Source organism: Triturus cristatus, chromosome 4_2 (assembly GCF_964204655.1).
Source record: "Triturus cristatus chromosome 4_2, aTriCri1.1, whole genome shotgun sequence".
Lineage (NCBI taxonomy): Eukaryota > Metazoa > Chordata > Amphibia > Caudata > Salamandridae > Triturus > Triturus cristatus.
Window position 1 is genome coordinate 54577514 of NC_140586.1, and position 20920 is coordinate 54598433.

General features: G+C 46.9%; 1 protein-coding gene across 7 annotated transcripts in view; it reads left to right on the top strand.

Annotated features, from left to right (window-relative positions):
- The window catches only part of RFX1 (regulatory factor X1), a 549504-nt gene extending 531491 nt beyond the window's left edge, over positions 1 to 18013 (top strand). For all 7 annotated transcript variants that reach the window (XM_085600474.1, XM_085600477.1, XM_085600480.1 and 4 more), the window contains 2 exons: positions 13541 to 13586; positions 14338 to 18013. In XM_085600474.1, coding sequence (XP_085456600.1) covers positions 13541 to 13586; positions 14338 to 14504 — 213 coding nt within the window. In that variant the 3' untranslated portion in view covers positions 14505 to 18013. The remainder of the gene's footprint in view (positions 1 to 13540; positions 13587 to 14337) is intronic.
- The last annotated feature ends 2907 nt before the right edge of the window (positions 18014 to 20920 follow it).

Genomic DNA, 20920 nt, shown 5'->3' on the forward strand with positions numbered 1-20920 from the left:
AAGGATGCAAGCCCGTCACAAGTAATAAGTCCACAATTGTCTTTTTACTGAGACTCTAGTACCCCATTGTAGTACATTGACTCTCTAATGGTAGCTAAGCTGAGCAGTCTAAGGCCTGCTCTGGGGAGGTGCTGTGGGCTAGTAACCATAGCTTGCTGGTACTCAACAGCAATACTCAATAAATCAGTGCTAGTCAGTGGGGTTTTTTTTAGGAGGATTTTTGCTTAATTGATCGATGGCAAAGAAAAGACAGAACAAACACACAGCTCTGTTGCCTACAACCCAGAGGCCGGGAGCATATACATGGGATGCATTATAAACTTACCCCAGGACGGAATAAACCCCCTCGCTCCGAACCCCCCCTTCACACAATAGCAGAAGTAATGTGTAATTTCATCTGAAAATGGTGCGCTTTTCGCTCGACCCAGAAAACCTCCTAAATCATGCAAGGCACGCGTTCCAACCTTCGGGTCCATTTCAAGAACACCTGCGAGACTCCTCAAGCTATCCAGGATATGCATATCCATAAAGCCACTAAATACCTGAAGGATGTCACTCTTTAGAAGCAGTGTGTTCCTTTCCGTCGTTACAATGGTGGAGTTGGAAGATGTGCTCAGGCCAAGCAGTGGGGTTGGAGCCAGGGGTGATGGCCTAAAAAGAGTGACGACTTCTTGCTTCATATGCTGAAAAACGCGTAAAGTAACGCTGAACTCAAGGGACTGGAAGTTGATTCACTGGTCATTGAGCACATCCAAGTGAACAAGGCGCCCAAAATGCGCAGGCGTACCTACTGACCTTATGGCCGAATCAACCCCTACATGAGCTCTCCCTGCCATATTGAGATGATTCTCACTGAAAAGGAGCAGATTGTTCCTAAACCAGAAAAGGAAGTTGCTATAAAGAAAAAGATATCTCAAAGGAAACTAAAAAAGCAGAAGCTCATGGCTCGGAAATAAATCTCAACGGATGTAAATAAAGAGTTGAGTAATTTCACACTGTTAAATCACAGTATATCCCACTTACAAAGGTCCTTCTGTTGTCTCTGATTCCCCAATGTGATTTGCTAATTGGAGTCCATCACCGCCCTGCGTGTGGAGGGGGGGGGGGGGGACTTGAGTAGTAGCCGTTTAAGATATTTGGGTCATGTGAGCTCATTGAAGTTGGTGGAGAGGAGAGCAATAAAGGCGGCCCAAGACTGGATATGTGTCCAATTTGTTCTCTATAGATAAAGATAGTTTTCCCTTGCTTAGCAAGTGCCACATTCAGTGTAGTTATGTGGTGTGGTCAGGGACTCTATTCGAGCCCCAAAGGGACTGGACTGCATGCTGCGTTGCCCCTAGGGCCATCGCCATGACCTTTTAAGGACTTCAGAGGGTAGGTTAGTGGATTCAGCAGGACATACACTGGGAACCGCGGTACTTGTGTGTCAACAAAGTTCCTGTGCTTTCTTAAACCCCCCCTCCCCCTCCCCATATGGGACATGGCATAGTTAACAACAGAAAGAGAAACAGGCTCAAGCTTATAGCACAGATATTACTGAAAAGAAAGTCTGCTTCAGTTTGCCTGTTCAAGTCCCTTTTAGGGATGGCGTTATCTTGATTTCCTTTGGTCCCATTTTGCCATCTTTAAATGCGACTTCTGCAGGAAGAGCTGGACAAAAAATGAGTGCAAACTCAAGGCTTTTACGGAGATCTAATCCACATCACTCCTAACATGAAGACAACTCTTCCTTGGTGGACTCTAGATACAAATCTCTTGGCAGGATTAAATTTCCTACCACAAATTGTCACAGCCAATGTTTCACTTCAAGGGTGGGGAGCTCACCTATGTGACTTGAAGATCACTGGAAAACACCAAATAGATCTTCACATAAATCACTTAGATCTCAGGGCTGTATCTTTGAGTCTTCAGTCTTTTCTTCCCAGAATAAGGGATTTGTCAGCATTGGTTTGCACGGACAATACCACCATGGTGCACTACATTAACAAACAGAGTGGTACAAAATCTCAAGCTTTGTCTCAAGAAGCCCAAATGATTTGGAAATGGGCACCTCAACACCAAATACAACTCAAAGCAGATGATGTCCCAGGTACACACAACGTTCTAGAGGGTTCGTTGAATACTTATTCTTGAAGAGTCTCTTCGTAGACAAACTACATCTGCGCAGATACCTGGCTGCGCAAGACAGTAGTCACACAAGTGCAACACGCATTTAGGCAGCCCAGAGCCTCTTAACCTAGCTGTGCAGTAGCTGCCTTATCTTAAAATTCAGACAATGGCACTTATCACACTCAGCCTGTTTTGTTTTTTAAACAGACGTTATTGGTATTTTAAATTCCGTCTGGACATCCATAATACAAATCTGATTATCACACTCAGCCTGTTGACCAAGAGTGAGACTTTTGTAGTGAGGCCCACTCACATTAAAATATAAAAATCAGGTAGTAAAAAGTGGAACAATCCATTGAAAAGTCTGCGGCTCCTATCTGAAGGTGAAAGGAGTACAAAAACTGCTCCCGCTGGGTGGGAGCAAAAAACAGATGTGCCCACTCTTGTGTGCTGCACAGGAAGCCTGCTAGGGCTGCTAGGATTTCCCTGCAGCCCTCAACAATTATCACCATCCGGATGCCCAACTGACCACAGGCACGACCAGGCCCAACTCATCTTAATCACTCTGTACTGGGGACATCGAGTATTGTATCTAGAACTCATGGGCTTGAGCATCTACCCACTAGTCAGACTGCCTCTGCAGAATAATCAGTCGTCACAGCAGTACTGTCTGGTTTTCCATCCCAGCCTTTGCAACATCCACCTTCATGCGTGGAGATTAAGTGAGAAAGCTGAACACCTTTGAACTTCCTTTGGAGTTGGTTGATGTCATCCTGGAAGCCAGGCGTCCCTCGACACACTGTATAGGTCTGTTGACTGATTTGTGGTTTGGTGCAGGTCTCGCCCACTTGACCCTCTACAGGCCAAACTGTCCGATGTTTTTTTATTTGTTCTGTTTCTCGACTAGCAAGGCCTTGCTCTAGGCACAGTTAAAAGGTTACCTTTTGGCCCTCTCTGCCTTCATACGGTTGCCTGATCAACCCACTTTGAATTCCCTGTTGTGAGGTGTTTTTTTTTAAAGGGCTGCATATGTTTCCCCTATCTTTGTTTGTGATTCCCCAGTGGGACCTCGATCTTGTCCTTACGTATCTGATGTGTACTCTATTACTCTATTGGAGCCGCTCCGCAGTGTGCTTACAGCTTCTCACCATCAAAACTGTATTCCTAGTTGCCATTACTTCCTCATGTCATGTGAGTGAGCTTCAGGCTCTGTGTGTTCATCCACCATACACCACCTTCTTTTCCGACAAGCTGGTTCTGTGTACTAGGGCACTCTTTCTCCCAAAAGATGTGACGCAGTTCCATGTTGACCAAACCATCTCTCTACTGGCATTTTATGCTCCACCTCGCCCTTATAAGGAGAAAGAGAGACTCCATCAGTTGGACCCAAAAAAAGCACTCAGCTTCTACATTGATAGCACCAGAGAGCACCAGTTAGACGATCAGCTCTTTGTGGGATTCACTAGAGTGAAAACAAGGCTGTGCTGTGCAGAAGTTTATCATCTCATGCTGGATCATGCTCTGCATTAAGATCTGTTCATTAAGAGAAGAAGAAGCCTCCGGAAAGACTACATACCCATTCCATTAGGGCCAAAGCTGCTACCACTGCTTTGGCACATGGAATCACTGTCCTAGATATCTGCTAGGCAGCTGCGTGGGTGTCCCTCCATATGTTCTTGTAGAAAGCACTTTTTGTCTAGATGGTCAAGTCTGCTGAGAAGGGCACTTTGCCTGCTTGGTCCTGAAGGACTTTATGGTGTAAATCCATTTACAGCCCACCTCCCTAACGCTTTGGGTGTCTATTCAAAAGGTTAGGAATCTGCGTTTAGAAGTCTCAATAAGAAGAACAAGTCACTTACCTTTGGTAACACACTTTCTGATGGATACATCTGCCAATGGATTCCTCACCTTGTGAATATCCCCTGTGCCAGCAACATTCGGAAACTTTTGTAGCTCTCCACGCCGACGAGGACGATGTCACAGAAGCACGGCTCCGCACGCGGCTCCGCTGACGTCACTGGATCCATAAGAGGACCTCGTCGGCGTGATGACGTCAGTTCCCTTTTTTCCGCGCCGTCGACGCTAATGGTTTGCTGGGACTCTCCGTAGCTTTACTGGTTACTTTGTGTTTCTGCTTTCTTCTTTTCTCCTTTTCTCCTTTTCAAGATGTCAATGAAGAAGTCAGGATTTAAGCCGTGTAGAGAGTGTGGTAAACACATTTCCATCATGGATCCACACGAGGATTGTGTCTGGTGCCTGTCGTCGGATCACGACGTCAAGGGATGCTCTTGCTGTCGCAAGATGAATCCAAAGGTATTAAAGGAAAGAGAAGCTAAGCTATTTATAGCGAAAATGAGGAAGGAGAAGAGAGGTCGAAGGCGCTCAAGGTCGAGGTCAAGGTCGGGCTCGAAGTCGACGTCGGGCCATGCTTCGAAGTCGAAGAAACATAAAAGAAGAAGAGGCACGGCTCTCGATGCCGTTCGGATATGGAGACGGCTTCCGAGATCTACTTCACCTGCTCCTCGACGTCGTAAGGACTATGTTTCTCCCTCTCCTTCTGTGTCAAATCCGGCTTCTCCTGTCCCGACTTCGCCTGTGGCTTCTCCGGAGCGCTCTCCGGCTCCGGCTCCATCACTGACGCTGACGCATTCTCCGGCTCCGGTGGAAGAGGCTCAGGCTCCTGATGAGTCTTCGGCTCCATTGGCTCCACCGTCTGCGGCGATTGGCCCGAGTCCGGTAATGCCTCAATCTGAGCCTTACCCTCCCTTTCCTGGCCCGGGGTAAGACCCATCGCATTATTTAAATGCTGTGTATGGCGTCTTTTCAAGAGCGATGTACCCCTCTGGAGCACCTTCGGGTCCTATGGGTCCCATGGCCTTTAATCTGGGGGTCCCTCAGGCCAACGCTCAGGCTCCATTTATGCCGTTCTTTCCAGCGATGCCGTCTTGGCATTTCCCGGCGCCGACGACGTCGACGCCGCTCCCTTCTTCTCCGGCTCCAGCTCGACCTCGTTCGACTCCAGCTCCTCCTCCGGATCTGTGTTCGACGCCGGCTCCGGCTCCGTCGGAGTCGTGTGCGGCGGCGCCGCCGACGCCAGTTCTGAGGATTAGATCCAGGCGAGAAGCACAGAGAATTTTGGAGGAGCAAAGGTACCAGGTGGAAGACATGGAAGAGGGTGAGCTCATGGAGTCTGTTGACTTGTTTGAGGAACTTAAAGAAGCAAGTGGCCTTGATTTGTCACCGGAATGGGAGCTTACTCCTCCTACTTATGCTCCCTCTAAAGTTGTGGCTCCTTACCACACGGTCATAAGGAAAGCAGCAGAGCTTTTGGACTCACAGCTCCCAACTGCTGAATTTAAACCCAACATCCTGACTGAGGTTCTGCATTCTCCCTCCACCGTGGTACAGCCTTTACTGCCATTTAATGATGCCATCACTGAGCCAGTCATGGAGGTTTGGCGTAAGCCCTTTTCGGCTCCGGCTGTTTCTAAGTCTGTTGCAAGGAGGTACAGGGCGGCTCCAGGAGATCCGGACTTTCTTACTTCCCATCCTTCTTCTGAAAGTCTGGTGGTTCAGGCTGCCTGCTCAAAAAAGTCTTCTGGGGCCTTTCCACAGGTTCCAAGTGATAGGGACTCGAAAAGGCTCGACCAATCGGCCAAGAAGGTATTCTCCTTGGCGAGTATGGCCTTAAAGTCAACTAATGCCACCTGTCTCTTGGGCCGTTATATCCACGCTCTCATGGATTCTGCTAAACAGCTAGCTCCTAAGTTATCTGAGAAGGACAGGCAGAATTTTAATGAAGTCCTGTCGGACACTCAGGCGGCTGCACGTCAGGTTATCCAGAGTGGCTTGGACACTGCGGGGATTATGGGTTCCTCGGTCGCCACAAGGAGGAGTGCTTGGCTTAAATCTTCAGAGTTCTCCCCTGATGTGCAGGCAACGCTTCTGGACCTGCCTTTTGATGGTTCTGGGCTGTTTGGTAAAAAGACTGATGCAGCCTTGGAAAGATTCAAAGATAGCAAAGCCACGGCCAAGTCTCTGGGCCTGTAGGCACAGCCTAGAGGTTCATCTTATAGGAGATACAGAGGTTTTGGGAGGTCGTCCTTTCGGACCTACAGGCAGCCTCAGCAGCAGCAACAGCAGCAGCAAAATACCCTTCATAAGAGCTACAGGGGCAGGAACAGAGGTTGTGCGCGAGGTCATCAGCTCTCCTCCTCCTCCTCTTCCTCCCTCCCTCCTACCACTGCAGCGCAGCCCTAGATCCACCATTCTGAATCATGTTGGTCCTGTGGGGGGTCGGCTTACCCATTTTCTACAAGATTGGGAATCGGTCACTACAGACCTTTGGGTTCTAAATCTTGTAGAAAATGGGTATGCTCTTCCCTTTCGGGAATTCCCTCCGAATTACCCTCCTCGCCAAGGTGCTTGCTCGGAGGACCACCTTCTTCTCCTGCAGGAGGAAGTCCTTTCATTGCTAAAAAAAGGTGCGATAGAGGTGGTTCCAGAGCAGGAAAGGGGTCAGGGATGCTACTCCCGGTATTTCCAGATTCGGAAGAAGGATGGCAGGCTGCGTCCAATCCTGGACCTCAGGATCTTGAACCTTTTTCTGAAGCAGGAGAAGTTCAAGATGCTCACCCTTGCGCAGGTTCTTCAAGCGCTGCAACAGGAGGACTGGATGGTGTCGATCGACTTACAGGATGCGTATTTCCACATCCCCATCCTGAAGTCGCACAGGAAGTATCTCTGTTTTACGGTAGGGTCGCAACATTATCAGTTTGCGGTCCTCCCGTTTGGTCTTACTACTGCACCTCGAGTCTTCACCAAGGTGATGGCGGTGGTGGCAGCCCATCTCAGAAGGTCGGGGATTCCAGTCTTCCCCTATCTGGACAACTGGCTGATCAAAGCGGAGTCGCCAGAGAAGGTGCTTCATCATCTGCAGGTTACAACTCAGCTGTTGTACAAATTGGGTTTCTCGATAAACATGCCCAAATCTCACCTGGTGCCCTCTCAGCGCAACCTGTTCATAGGGGCGGTACTGGACACTACTGTGTGTCGAGCATTCCCACCTCCACAAAGGATTCTCGACATACAGGAAATGATTCCCTTGTTTTACAATGGAGCGGTCGTTCCAGTCCTGAAGGTCCTTCGTCTGCTCGGTCTGTTTGCTTCCTGCATTCTGTTGGTCAACCATGCACGCTGGCACATGAGGGTGCTCCAGTGGTGCCTCCGCAGGCAGTGGTATCAGCACAACGGAGATCTCAGGGAGTCTGTGAGGATCTCCAGAGAAGCTGCAGTGGATCTCTCTTGGTGGAGCATGGAGGGCAATCTATGTCAAGGAAAGCCCTTCCATCTTCCTTCATCGGTGGCCACAGTGATAGCGGATGCATCCACTTTAGGGTGGGGTGCGCATCTGGGGGATCTGGAGATCAAGGGTCTTTGGTCTCTAGACGAAAGGTTGCTTCACATCTACCTTTTGGAGTGGCGGGCGATACGTTTAGCACTCAAGGCCTTCCTCCCTTCCCTTCGCGATCAGTCGGTTCAAGTCCTGAAGGACAACACTACCGCGATGTGGTATATCAACAAGCAGGGAGGTGTGGGGTCGCATTGTCTCTGCAGAGAGGCTCTACGTCACTGATCCTGGGTTCAGGATCATCAGATTTGCCTGATGGCAAATCATCTGGCCGGAGTTCTGAACGTGCATGCAGACAGTCTCAGTCGTCAGTTCTCTGCCGACCAACAGTGGAGGCTTCATCCGGAGGTGGTTCGTCACGTTTTTCGGACGTGGGGAACTCCTCGGGTGGACCTGTTTGCCACTCACGAGAACGCTCACTGCCCGTCATTCTGCAGTCTCCAGTATCCGATGCAGGGAGCTTTGGGGGACGCGTTTCAGTTGAGATGGGACTCACATCTCCTTTATGCGTTTCCTCCCATACCCTTGATTCCTCGGTTTCTGAGGAAAATTCGCCAAGACCGGGCCCAAGTCATATTGATCGCCCTGGACTGGCCAAGAAGGGTGTGGTACACAGATCTTCTCCACCTCTCCTCGTGCCCTCTGCTCCGTCTCCCTCTCAGAGCAGACCTCCTCTCACAGTCGGAGGGGAAGGTTCTACACTCCCACGTCCAGGGCTTACACCTTCATGCCTGGAGATTGAACGGGGCAACCTGAATTCTTTTTCTCTCCCGCCTGACGTTGTGGATGTTATATTATCGGCCAGGCGACAGTCCACCAAGTCTATCTACTCCTACAGGTGGCCTAAATTTGTCCTTTGGTGCGGAGAGCAGTCTTTTGACCCTTTGAGGGCTCGTTTATCCAACATCCTTCAGTTTGCTCTCTCTCTTGCTCAGCAAGGCTTTGCTGTAGTTACTGTGAAGGGTTACTTATCGGCTTTGTCGGCATTCCTTTGCTTGCCGGATCAGCCGTCCTTGTTTAAGTCACCTATTGTATTACGGTTCATTAAGGTCCTGACCAACAAATTTTCGCCCACTCCATTTATTGTGCCTCAATGGGACTTAAATCTTGTCTTAACTTACTTGATGGGTTCTCCCTTTGAGCCCTTGCACAAGTGTCCCTTAACGCTATTATCTTTTAAAGCAGTCTTTCTCATTGCCATTACCTCGGCAAGGAGAGTAAGTGAGCTTCAAACTCTGAGTTCAAAACCCCCATTCTTGACCATTCATGCTGAAAGAATGGTACACAGGACCAGGGCTGCTTTTCTGCCCAAGGTGGTAACTCCTTTCCATCTGGGGCAGTCCATTACCCTTCCTACCTTCTATCCTCCCCCTCACCCTTCCAAGGAAGAGGAGCGGCTTCACCGCATGGAACCTAAGAGGGCGGTGAGCTTTTACCTCAATAGGACTAAAGACTTTCGAGTGGATGACCAGGGTTTTGTTGGCTGCAGGAAAGGCAGAGCGGTGCACAAGCGCACTCTTTCCAGATGGATTATCTTGGCAGATACTGTATCCACCAGAAAAAGCGTTACCGAAGGTAAGTAACTTGTTCTTCTGGTAGAGACTCTATTTAGCCGTAGATTCCTCACAAACATTTCCATCCTTCCTAGTCTGCGACTGGCCTCTACCTCATAATAAGATCCCAAGTGTAGGAATCTGCACACTGGTATACCAGTTTGCTTTTGGGGCTCCCCATCTGGAGGCACGGACAGTCTAGAAAGCAGCTGACATTAGCACACAGGCGGGGTGCCTTTATAGACCCTGCATATCACTTCCAGAGCAGAACAGTGTCAGTGCAGAGCTGTGCTGTGCCACCTTCCGACGTGCAGAGGCACTACAAAATTGCTGCCTGATCCAGTCTGATGCTTTGGGAGTATTCAAAAGGGGAGAAATCTGTAGCTAGATAGAGTCTCTACCAGAAAGAGCGTTACCAAAGGTAACTTCTTCTTCAGGAAACTCTCTCTTCGGCTCACATGTGAATTAAGTAATAAGCCAAATGAAAAGATAGATTGAAATATTAGGAGTCGTGAGAAGAAGAAAGAATATAAGAAGCAATACATGTCATATGATAGAATTTTCTTCCTGCCGAGGGTTCAAGCCTGTCCATAGTCACATCAACAACACCATCAGAGGCAGACACACCAATCACGTAAGCCGTCAAGAGAAAGGAGAGGCCAGCAACAATCTGTGGCTGCAGAAAATCATCTTCAAGAGTGGCGCTTGATAACAACACATAGATGGGTCTTAAATATTTGTTCACAATAGATATTCTTGTTGATTCAAGTCTCCTTTTCCCACTCAATAACGAAAGAAGACTTCTCCTTGTCATGAGGAGTTGCCTTGAAGGGAAGCAAACACTGCAAAACAGAAGCATGTAGTGGAGGTGGTTTCCATTCACCAAAACGTAACAGGGATTTATCGGTTACGTTCTCCAGAGTCCAAATGAAGAATTCAAAACTCTTCTCAGGACAACAAAGTTATAAAGAAGGAGAGAAAAATTCCTGATGCTGACTTTACAACAAATTTACCCTCAATCACGTAAGAGGGACTGGATGTGAGCGATAGACTTTTAGGATGCCTACTTTCACATTCTCATAATAAAGAAGCATCAGAAAGTCCTATGTTTTATGGTGATCAATAGCCATTTCCTGTATAAAGTCCTAGAATTCGGGCTGAAGCAGCTCCTCAAACACTCTCAAAGTATATGGCCGTCAATGCAGCACATCTGAGGAAACAGGAAATCTTCATCTAGCCCAAATTAGATAACTAGTTAATAAAGCAAGCACCATTGGAAGAAACTCTGAAACATTTTTTTAAGTGTCTGGCCCGATTGGGTTGTCACTTCAAACTAAAAATATTGATAGTCACTCCAGTATAAAGGTTACCCTCTCTGGGAGCAAACTTGGATACTATGGTCAGAAAATATTATCCCTTCGGAGGAGAGACTATCATCTATTCATCTGAATTGTCTCAGTGTGTTATGAACACCTCATCCGACGGCACAAGATATATCATCCCTCCTAAGATAAATGACTTCCTGCATTTTTCTGGTTCGTCATGCAAGACTTCATATGAGGCCTTTACAATAGCGCCAGGAGGACCAGTGGAATCAGGTCTCAGGCAGCTGGTGACACGGTTGCAATCAGCAATCTAATAAATGCCATGGTGATGTCAATTATAACAATTTACTGAAGAGAATAACATTCAATCAGGACATTCTAGCCCAAACATCAATTACAGCTGTGTCTCTCTGGGAACGGGGAGCTCACAAAGGTCACCTAAAGGCTCATGACGCAGATGGTCAGAGCCGAAAATCTTTCATATCAATTGATATTAGTCCTCTGGCTCTGAAGTCGTTCCTTTATTCACATCAAACTCCCTTCCTCAGAAGTACAATACAACAACATTGTATTATCTGAACAAGCAGGGACGGACTCATTTCAGACCTCTCTCTGTGGAATCACAAGCGATCTGGCAATGATTAATAGACTTGCTCATCACTGCTCTTCCCTTCCAGGGATTCAAAAAACAGAAGTAGACTCACTTAGGGGCATATCAACAAGGGCTTTATCTCTGCTTTTTTGGCTTTAAAAGCCAAAGAAGCAGAGATAAAACTAGCACCCTATCAACAACAGGGTGCTAACATGCAAATTCGCATGTTAGCACCCTTTTACTCTACGCTTCCCCTTGCATCTCTAATGAGATGCAAAGGGGGCGTTCCAGAGTAAAATAATAGGAGAAATGTCGCTAAGCCACATTTCTCCTATTATCAAGAATATCGCTAACCCTGTTAGAGACAAAAAAAGCAGCGCTAACCGCGGTTAACGCTGCTTTTTTACGTCTGGTATTTTTCTGACTTAGCCATGATATCCTATGGAAGGAGGATATCATGGCTAAGTTTGTCTGTCCCTATCAACAAGCTAACATGTGATTATCGCTGGGTTTCCAGTGATAATCTCACGTTAGCCACTTAGCGTGAGGATTTTTATCGCTATTGAGATAAGCGTTGCTAATAGCACGCTATCTCAGCGATAAAAATCAACGCTAGCCGGCGATAATTATCCTAGCGCTAAGTGCGCTTAGCGATAATTATCGCTGGTTGTTGTTGATATGCCCCTTAGTAAGTCATTGCAAGAAAACTATGACTGGTTCTCAATAATTGCATTCTGCCAAATGCCTTCCAAGACTGTGGTTATCCCCAAACAGATTTGTTTACAGATGCAGGATACAGGACTTGCTAGGTTATGCCTCCAGATACTACCAGTCAGGGCCGAAATGGACTGCCTTCTGAAAGATAATTCAAAGAAATTTCTTTTCACATTTTCCTGCACCTCACATTCTGCTGATACCCAGTTCTGGTTAAGCAGTATCGTTCCAAGGCTAGGTTGGTCCTGATAGTGCTAGAATGGGCACAACAGTGATAGTTCATGGACCTACTACGTTATTCCCATTGCAGAGAACTAGGACTATGGGGAAGTAACTTTTTCTTCTTCCGCATTTGTATCTTATTTGTATATCGTTATTATTCTTAAACAGTTGATTATTTGTTTGCGGTTTCCTGTGGCATGGGTTTTACCGGTGTTTCAAGAGAATAGAAATCTTGCTTAATCAAGCACAGGATCTGAAAATAAATTTATGAACTAGGTCTCCTTGATGCCTAATTCTGTTTAAAAAGTTTTAAGATTGATCATCTTCTTAAGGTAGGATGAGAACATTCTACCTAAACATGTACAGTAAACATTCAGATTAATACAACAGTAATCACAGCCCTAGACTGTATAACTGACGTTCCAAATTCTGGTAATGTTACTTAACTTTAGGAGCAATGTATACATAACACCAATAACACAATGTTGTGGGGTGAGTAAAAAGTAAATGCCACTGATACATAAAGAGACAAAGAGTTGAAAGGACAAGTAATGCTGGGGTAGGCAGTGGGGGACGAGTAGAGTGGTTATATATCATCCCTCATTCAAACTTGCTGAAATACAATTCTTCATATTTGTGAATTCAACTTTAGGATATGTATGGTTATCCTACTTCTGTCTGTTCATTATTTCTATGGTGTTTTAACTTTTTGGACATAGACCTTTTGCTTATGCCTGAGGTGATCCATGCATATTTTTCTGGGATATAATTGTTGACATATAGTTATCATATAATGTATGTGTTTTAATTCATATGTGTATAACGTTTCTGGGAATTCAAAGCATGTTAATCAATTAAAGATCCCAAAGCTTGAGGGCCATCATCAGTCTAGCCTAACCCATGTAAGGTCTTTGTGCTCTGATAACCATCTACAAGGTGTCAGCAGGCACAAGCAATTCAGGTTATCGCCTGGGGTAGATTTGAATAAAAATAGAAAAGCTACTTTTAGCTGAAAATACTCAAACAGTGTGGCTAAATCAAGGACATCTTATTTGACTTTAACACAAAAAGAAGGAAATAGAAACGGTATAGACGCCGATGACAAACAAATAAGAAACCCACTTACATGATATGCCTTGATTTCGGTCTTTCAAACTTGGAATTGACCAAAGAAAGGACAGAAGGAACTGCAAGGGTTCACCCCAGATGCATGAAGAAAAGTACCTGTGCAGTCCCTGCATAAGCAATAGGTATAGATAATTTACCTGATATTTACAACTAACCCCCTCAGAAAGGAAGTATTAGATTGTGCTTAACAGGGTATAGCAAGCTATAGAGACCCAGCCAGGCACTGTGTTAAAGTGCAGGGACACATTTCATGAATTAAACGAGGCAATGCCTCTCATTCTTTCTTTTGCTACAATCATGACCCCTGTGTAACAGGCTTACAGAGCAAGGGGACAAAATAAAAAATCACCGACAGGTCACTGGTGGTAGACCCCCCTCTTAAGGAACATAATGAATGAGCGGTGAAAGGTAGTGGCAAGTGTACTGTTGTGGAATGCACAGTCTAAAGATGCCCAAAGACTAACCTGCCTGTTGTTTCAATCTCTAGTTTGCCAACCTTGGGAGCACCTTGAACCCACTTGACCCTGATAAAGGTGAGTCCTGCAAGCTGCCCTCTGAAATGAGGGGGCATTCTGGATTTTCATGCTGTTGTAAGATGGAGGCTGGTCTGATGTGTTGCAAAATCTGATGTGTTGTGAGGCATGTCTAGAGTAAGGCAGATGTGGCGGAAGAAAGGTGTGGTTTGAGGTTGAGCCAAGATTGGTAAAGGATGCAAGCAGGTCTAGGGTACAGAAGATGCTGTGCGTCAGGTCTGATGTAAGGCCGGTCAGGTGTAAAGCAGAGGGAGATATGTTTTTAAGCAGATCTTGTGTAAGTCAGAAGAAGCAAGCCTGTTAGGTAAATACAGATGTCTTGTAGGACAGAAGCTGGTCTTGTGTTAAAAGGGGCCTTTTCATGAGGTTCACAGTTCGGATTTATTAGATGGTCTGAAACAGTAATGCAGTGCTGGCCCTCTGCAACGCAACCTTTAGCAGGAAGTGCAGACTTATGTGAATCTCTGAAAGATTGCACACTGGACAATGGGTGTTCAAGAAATGGGCAGGTGGACTTACCGGTCACTGTGGTTGAACTGGGAGGATTAGCTTAGTGGAAGCAGTTGTACAGTGGATGTCCTATTTCTCCATGGAATCCTAGGAAAAGGAAAGGAAGGGGATATGGAGTGTAGACTTTTAGCTTTTATCTCACAAGTAAAGGGGATGGGTAGGTCAATCTTGCTTAGTCAAGCGCAGGATCTGAACTGAATTGGAAAATAACCATCAGCGTCTTTCTCTGTCTCTCAACTAGATGAGGAAGAAGAAGAAGAAGATGAAAGTGATGATGAAATGTCTCAGGACATCTCCCTCCATACCAATGACTCTGCAACCCTAGTAGCAGAATCCATGGAGCCCCCACTCAAGCTGGCACGGACAGACAGCAGAGGGGTTTTTGTCCAAGCTCCCCCTTCCACCTAGCGTTGATGGAGCCTGAATCGAACAGAGGGAGCCAAACTGCTCTGTTGGCTCTGCTGCCTTCAGAACCACTGAAGGAATCTTCCATTGAGTGGATTTGGCCATTTCATGGAGTAAGACCCTTGGGGAAGGATATCCTCCTATCTCTTGGGAGATCATAACTGCAAGAAGTCCTCATCATGAATACTAATGGAATTTTCAGGGGCAAAGCCCCCACCGACAGCAGTGCCTCCTTCTGGTAAGCCGCCTGCTGGAGATGACGCCAAAGGTCCTCGTAATGCTCAGAAGACTTTGGACAGATGTGCTGGGTGAGAACATCATACCAGCAAAACACATGCAGAGAAACACATTCTGCACAAGTGGAGCAGAGTGACCTCCGCGGCAGGCCGGTGTTCTCTGCATTATTGTGTAAAATGTGTGCAGGTGTGTATATGGAATGAATGTGTGCAATTGTGTATGTGCTACGCCTCTCTTTCTGTGGAGAGGCCTGCTAGTAGCCCTTTTGTAAAGGTTTCTGCTTAACATCGGATTCCAGTAAGGCCAAAATGCAAAGTTTTCACATTGCCTTATTCTCTGGAGCTGATTCTTTTCCCGGGCCTATTTTCTTCTGTCTCTTTGACCTTTCCTCGGTTCTCATTCTTTCCCAGGATTGTGTGCCTCTATTATGGGGTATCCATGCCAGGGGCTAATACTATTCCCAGTGTTTAAGCTCTCTTCGTGGCTCAGTCTCTACTGGGTAGTAAGTGCATAGGAGTTGAAGATTATCTTGGGTAAATCTTTTCACGTCAAAATATATTTGATTTGCCAGAAAGAACGCAAAGCCACTACGTACAATGAGAAATTGTTACCCTTTGGCATGACCCTTAAATATATGCAAGTCAGTCAAGGTCTCTCAAAAATAGGAATCTTATATGCGCACCTGATACAGTTTGACATACGTTGTCTATGAAATAGCCAGATGTTGCAGTGCTTGGAAGCTGACCATAGTCCTCTGTAGCTGCACTGCATTAGACCTTAAGCCAGCATTGTGCAGTAACATGCAGTCCCAGATGCTGCTGTACAGGGTAGTATACTATGTGATAGAGTCCCTTCTCATGCAGTACTATGCAGTGTACTATACTTGGACACTACACCGCTGTGGTTTTCATTCCCTTTTTATGCTGGTTTGTAGTAGGTCTGAATTCCCTGACTTATGGGTTTTGGAGCTGAAGCTGTCAGTAGTGCTGTAGAGAGCTGAAGATAATGGAGCAGCATCAGCCTTTCCTGTAGGGTGCTCTGTGCCTATAGGTATTTCAGCAGTAGTCTGGCAATGAGGTGTGCTATCTCAGGCAGGTGGTAGACCATGTGCTGAAATCGCAGTGTGATGCTCTGTGTGCATCTGAGCAGCAGTTGTAAGCTGTAGCAAATGCTTTGCTGTGCAGATGTCTTAGAGTTGCAGCTGGCACTGCAGGGGTGTGTTGTGCCTTTTGTGTAGAAGAGCAACAGCATGTTGTTCCCTGCAGCCAGATTTACTAGCTACTAACTGTTAAGGGCTGTTAATTAATTACAGCAAGTTCAGTGCCATCCATGCCCCTCTGCCCTCGTCATAGGTAGCCTTTGCCCATCCAACCTTCATGGTGTTTTGGAACCATGCAGTAATGACTAAGCATTCTCCTGTCCAATATGGCTAAGCTCCTACAACAAGCTGGTATTGTTTTGTCTATGAATTGCCACTGTGATATTATCTCACCTGTGGAGTGCCAGCAAAGGAGGTCCCTTGTCCACACAGTGCTACCAACTATTTCCCTCCTGACAGCCTTCAGGCAGGGGCCACTTGCATACTTTATACTATCCTGGTGTGCTCTCATCAATGCAGTGTTGGCGTGGTGTCATTCTGCCCCTGGAGTTGCAAACCTTATGAGTTAAGAATATCAGTGCTAAGTTTAGCTAGCATGACTTTTCCTCTCTGATCCATAAGCTTTCGTGCTTTGACACTGTGTTTATCAACCCAAGTCTTGCCGTACCGCCTGCTAGCATTGCCATCCTTTGGACAAGGTCTGACTATAGTATGTAGATGATTGTCCATACTGCTGGTTGCCTGGTTCCAGATGAAAGTAGTGTGCATGTTCCTTTGTTGATAAATATTGCCTTAACCCTGCCTTTTCCTCAACAATATCCAGGGACATTAACAAGCCTGAGAATGTTAAAACATCCCTACTTGGAGAGAGACAAGAGAACAGACAAAAGGAACCATAGTCATTTCTGCAACCTTCGATGGCCTTCAGTGTCACCAGTGTCCTACGCCATCAGGCATTGTTTGCCTGCTCACTGACTCCGCATCCACCATGTAGTGCTCTCTCCCTCTTATCTCATCAATATAGTTCAGATTTCACCATCTGACATGCCCTGCATTATTAGCACTCAGGCCTACCTTCTCACGACTGACCAAGTTCTGCTCACTCACTATTGGCAATTCCTTGCCCTCCGCAGTTGTGCCTGCACTCTCATCCACCCAGCATGGCCCATTTACTGCCTCTGGACCCCGTTAGCACTTCCCAAGTCCTTTTCTTGTTACCCCTCAGAGAATTGTCCAAGTCTCGCCTCATTGTCCCTCAGTATTGTTCAGAAACTTCCCTCTTATCCCTCTGCCTGAACCCCTCCCTGCATCCCTCAGCCTCACTTGGGCCTTCCCTTTCATTCTCTTTTGCATCACCGTGGTCTTGCCTTCCCAGCTCATCTGCATTCTTGCCATCTAACCCCTCAGTACAGTGCTAATTTTGCCGTCCCTTCACTCAGCATTGCCTAGGCCTACCTGTTAACCTCAAAGCATCACGAAGGTTCTCACAGCTCAGCATCAACCTAAAGCCTGCCTTCTGAAACCCTCGACCAGCCTTCCAGTCACTCACCATCTCATGGTGTCTGCCGCTCACCATCATTCACTTCCTTCCTGCACCTCATAAATCCTCAAGTTCTCAAATGTGCTTTTGCCATCTGTCATGCCAGGTCTCATGGCTATGGCCCATTCGCGACCTTGCCCAGAGATGTTGCTCTCATGCACCGCACACCAGGCCTAGTGGTTGTGGCTCTTTTACCACCCTACCTGAGTGAACAGATAACCAATCATCCCAGTAGTTCGACTAACCATGTGATTTGTGTAGATATTTTCTGATCTGTATGATAAGTTGTGTGACTTGTGAGATTTGGGGAAAGATATCAAATATTTGGGGGGTGTTCAACCATCATGGCCTTATTTATGTAATCTTTTCAGTGCATTTGATTCTGTGATATAGATGTTTTATTGCAAATCTACATATTGTATTTTATATAAATTATATAAAGTTGTGTGTGCTACAGCAGCAGTGTTTTTGCCGTGCTGTTCAATGGGAGACTGTTGTCTTTATCCTGGTCCGTGCCTCCTGGGGCAGTGCCCGTGCTGCAGACGTCCATTTACGTAGGAGTGCCAGTGATGTTTTCTACCTTTTTGTAGTATTTCTTAAAATCAATAAATTCCACTGGGCTCTTTGACTTCTTAACTTGACTTTTGTTTTCTGAAACATGTTTGATTCAGGCTCTGTGACTGAAAGCTGTTGAGTATTTTGCTGCTTCATACCTGATTCAGGGTTCCATGCTATGTGTTGGCCTGTGATATGGTGGAAGGATGCAGTACTGTCCATGAGAGTTGTCAAGAAACTACAATTGTGGGCAGTAAGTGTTGGACATGCATGTAGTCATGCTCCCTGTATGTCGCCAAAACCCTTAAAACCCCTCTCCATTTGGTGGCATTCTCAAGTTATTTTTTGAACATCGAGTGGATTTAAAAAGAACCTACTCTTGTGGTTAAATCATATTTTAGTTAAGTATAAATACACTCCAGTGTAGCACCATTCCAGACACAAATGTGGACAGTAAAAGCAAACAAAAAACCCTTGATGAAGACTGATGTACATCAACCCGTACTCCAGACAAAAAGACACTAGCTGCTTCACCCCTAATAAAGGAGTAATTCTTCCATTCCTGCTCAAACCTGAGCTGTAAAGTGAAAGCCAGTGAGGCTGATATATTCATATTGTTTACATCTTTTTTGTTTCCTAAAAGAGCGCTTGAAGTTTGCTTTACAGCAAGCTTTTTCTGTGCTGTGTTCTTGCCACACCCCTTCCCCAATGAGCAGGACATGACAGTAACAGTTGCGTTTCATGCCTTGCATGCTTCAGAGCTCGATCATGGACTGGGAGCCATTATTATTTGTGGCAACACAAACGAGCCACCCTGGGTAAGAATTGTAAAAGCGGATTGCTGGGGAGTCCCTTCTATAGGACGAATTCCCTCACCCACCCGGTGGCATGCTTCATCATCTGGAACCTCCTTGCACTGCGAACCTATTCGCAGTGCGGGCTACAAACCCTTTACTGTGAGGGAGGAGCTCAGGGATGTTTTATTTAAGATAGTGCGGAGGTATACTAAAACCTTCCAATGAGCCGGGCGTGGAGGGAGTGTGTGAAGAAAGTGAAGGGGAGGTTAAAACTAACTACCTGGTATGTTAAAGATACATTTTTATGGAACATCCAGGGGTCTGGATTAAAAGAAAAATGTGGGCCATGACAGTAAGATTCAACCTAGCATTGTCTTTACGTGGTCAAATGGTCAACATGTTTCAGCCTAAATGCCCTCTGCAGAGGTGTGACGCTGCTTTCTTTCTTGCCTCCCACTATCTCAAATAAAACATCCCTGAGCTCCTCCCTCACAGTGAAGGGGTGTAGCCCACACTGTGTCTAGGTTCACAGTGCTAGAAGGTCCCTGAAGGTGAAGCATGCCACCTACGGGTGAGTGAGGGAATTCGTCCTATAAAAGGGACTCCGCTGTTACAATTCTGACCCAGGGTGGCTTGTTTGTGTTGCCAAGTTTGATACGAGGGGAGTTGCCCCCTGCCGGTCGTTAAATCTCCTCAAGCCTTTTTCTGTGTGCATTATAGCCATTATTATTTGGCAAGGACACAGAACGCCTATTTACTAAATTTTTCAGGTCCAGACTGTAATGATTGCTCTGTCTCTTTGGGCCTTCGCTGGTGCCAGGAAAATGCTGTAATGCCTGGCAGGATACCTTTGGTATTCCCTTATAAACTCTGAAATCCTTATTAAGGACCAGACCATCAGTTGGTAAGTTCAAATACATAAAATTATATATAGATAAGCAATTGTGTCCCTGTAAAATTCTTAGGTGCTAATGATTTTATTCACAGTGCTTCCAAGAAAAACTATTTTTAAATCCACCAACAGCTATCAGTGAGCACCTACTTAGTAGATACCTCATGTGGGTGTCTTGTTTGGCCAATTACTTCATAGATATTCTATTTAAATTTTTATAATTTAAACCACTACCAATGCAATATTCGTTGGTGTCCCTAGCCAGCATTCATGTGTTTTTTCCATATAGCTAGCTGATGTGTCGTAGTTTCTGACAGAGCCTCATAACCGCTGATTCCGCACCTTTTTAATAGATTCCTCACCTTTTAAATATTTCCTCAGGAGTCTGATTGGATCCGGAAACTTTTTAGTAGTACCTCTGTCTGCCACCAGGTGGTGCAGTTCTGCACAGCACTGACGACATTCCAAGTCGAACCGCGCGTCGTGCGGTTCGACTCGCCCGAGTCACACAGCGCAGGCATAGGGCACCGCGGCCAGGCCCTGACCCAATGCCCGGTCGAGAGTCTCGAACGCCACAGCATGCATCCACATACACGCTGGCGCCCCCCGGAGCCCCCGCCTCATGCACCGCAAAGCACCATGCGGGGCCTCGAACCCTGAAAGGGAAGGGCGCGCACATCGATCAGGCGGCACCTATCAGTAGCGCCGCCGGGAAACGCGAGGCCGCCCAAACCGCCCTGGATCGCAAGGCCTCTGTCCCTGGTTTCTTTGATCATACCAGGGAGGCTGGGTAGTCTGAACAGGTTATTACCAGCACTCCCACCCGCACTAATCTATACTATACTGGGGGGCAGGGACTCCGGCCGGTGTCCCCCTCCTCTTTCCTGCCCGGAAGTGACGTGACGGGCGTCACTTCCGGGGCTCCGCTGGGCGTGGGGGGAGGCTATATAGCCCTCTCCCACCATGCCGGCGACCCCTTGTCGCCTCGCACGCCGCATCCTGCTCGTCGTCGTTTCGTGTGTTTCAGAATAACGGTGAGTCCCGCTTGCACCCCGCCCCCACCCCGGCTCTGTCCCTGGGCAGTACCAGGCGTACGGGGCCCTGTGGTATGGATTGCCACGGGCGGGGGGGGGGGGTGCACGAGCCCCACAGGCCCTAGGTGGGTTGATTTGGCTTGGCGGACTGGCACTAGCGTGGGTGGGGTGCGGAGCAGAAGGCTAGGTGCGAGGCGTGGGACGCAAGGGGACCCGGGCGCATGCGGCCCGTCCGGCCGCCCGGATCGGGAACCCATGGAGGGTC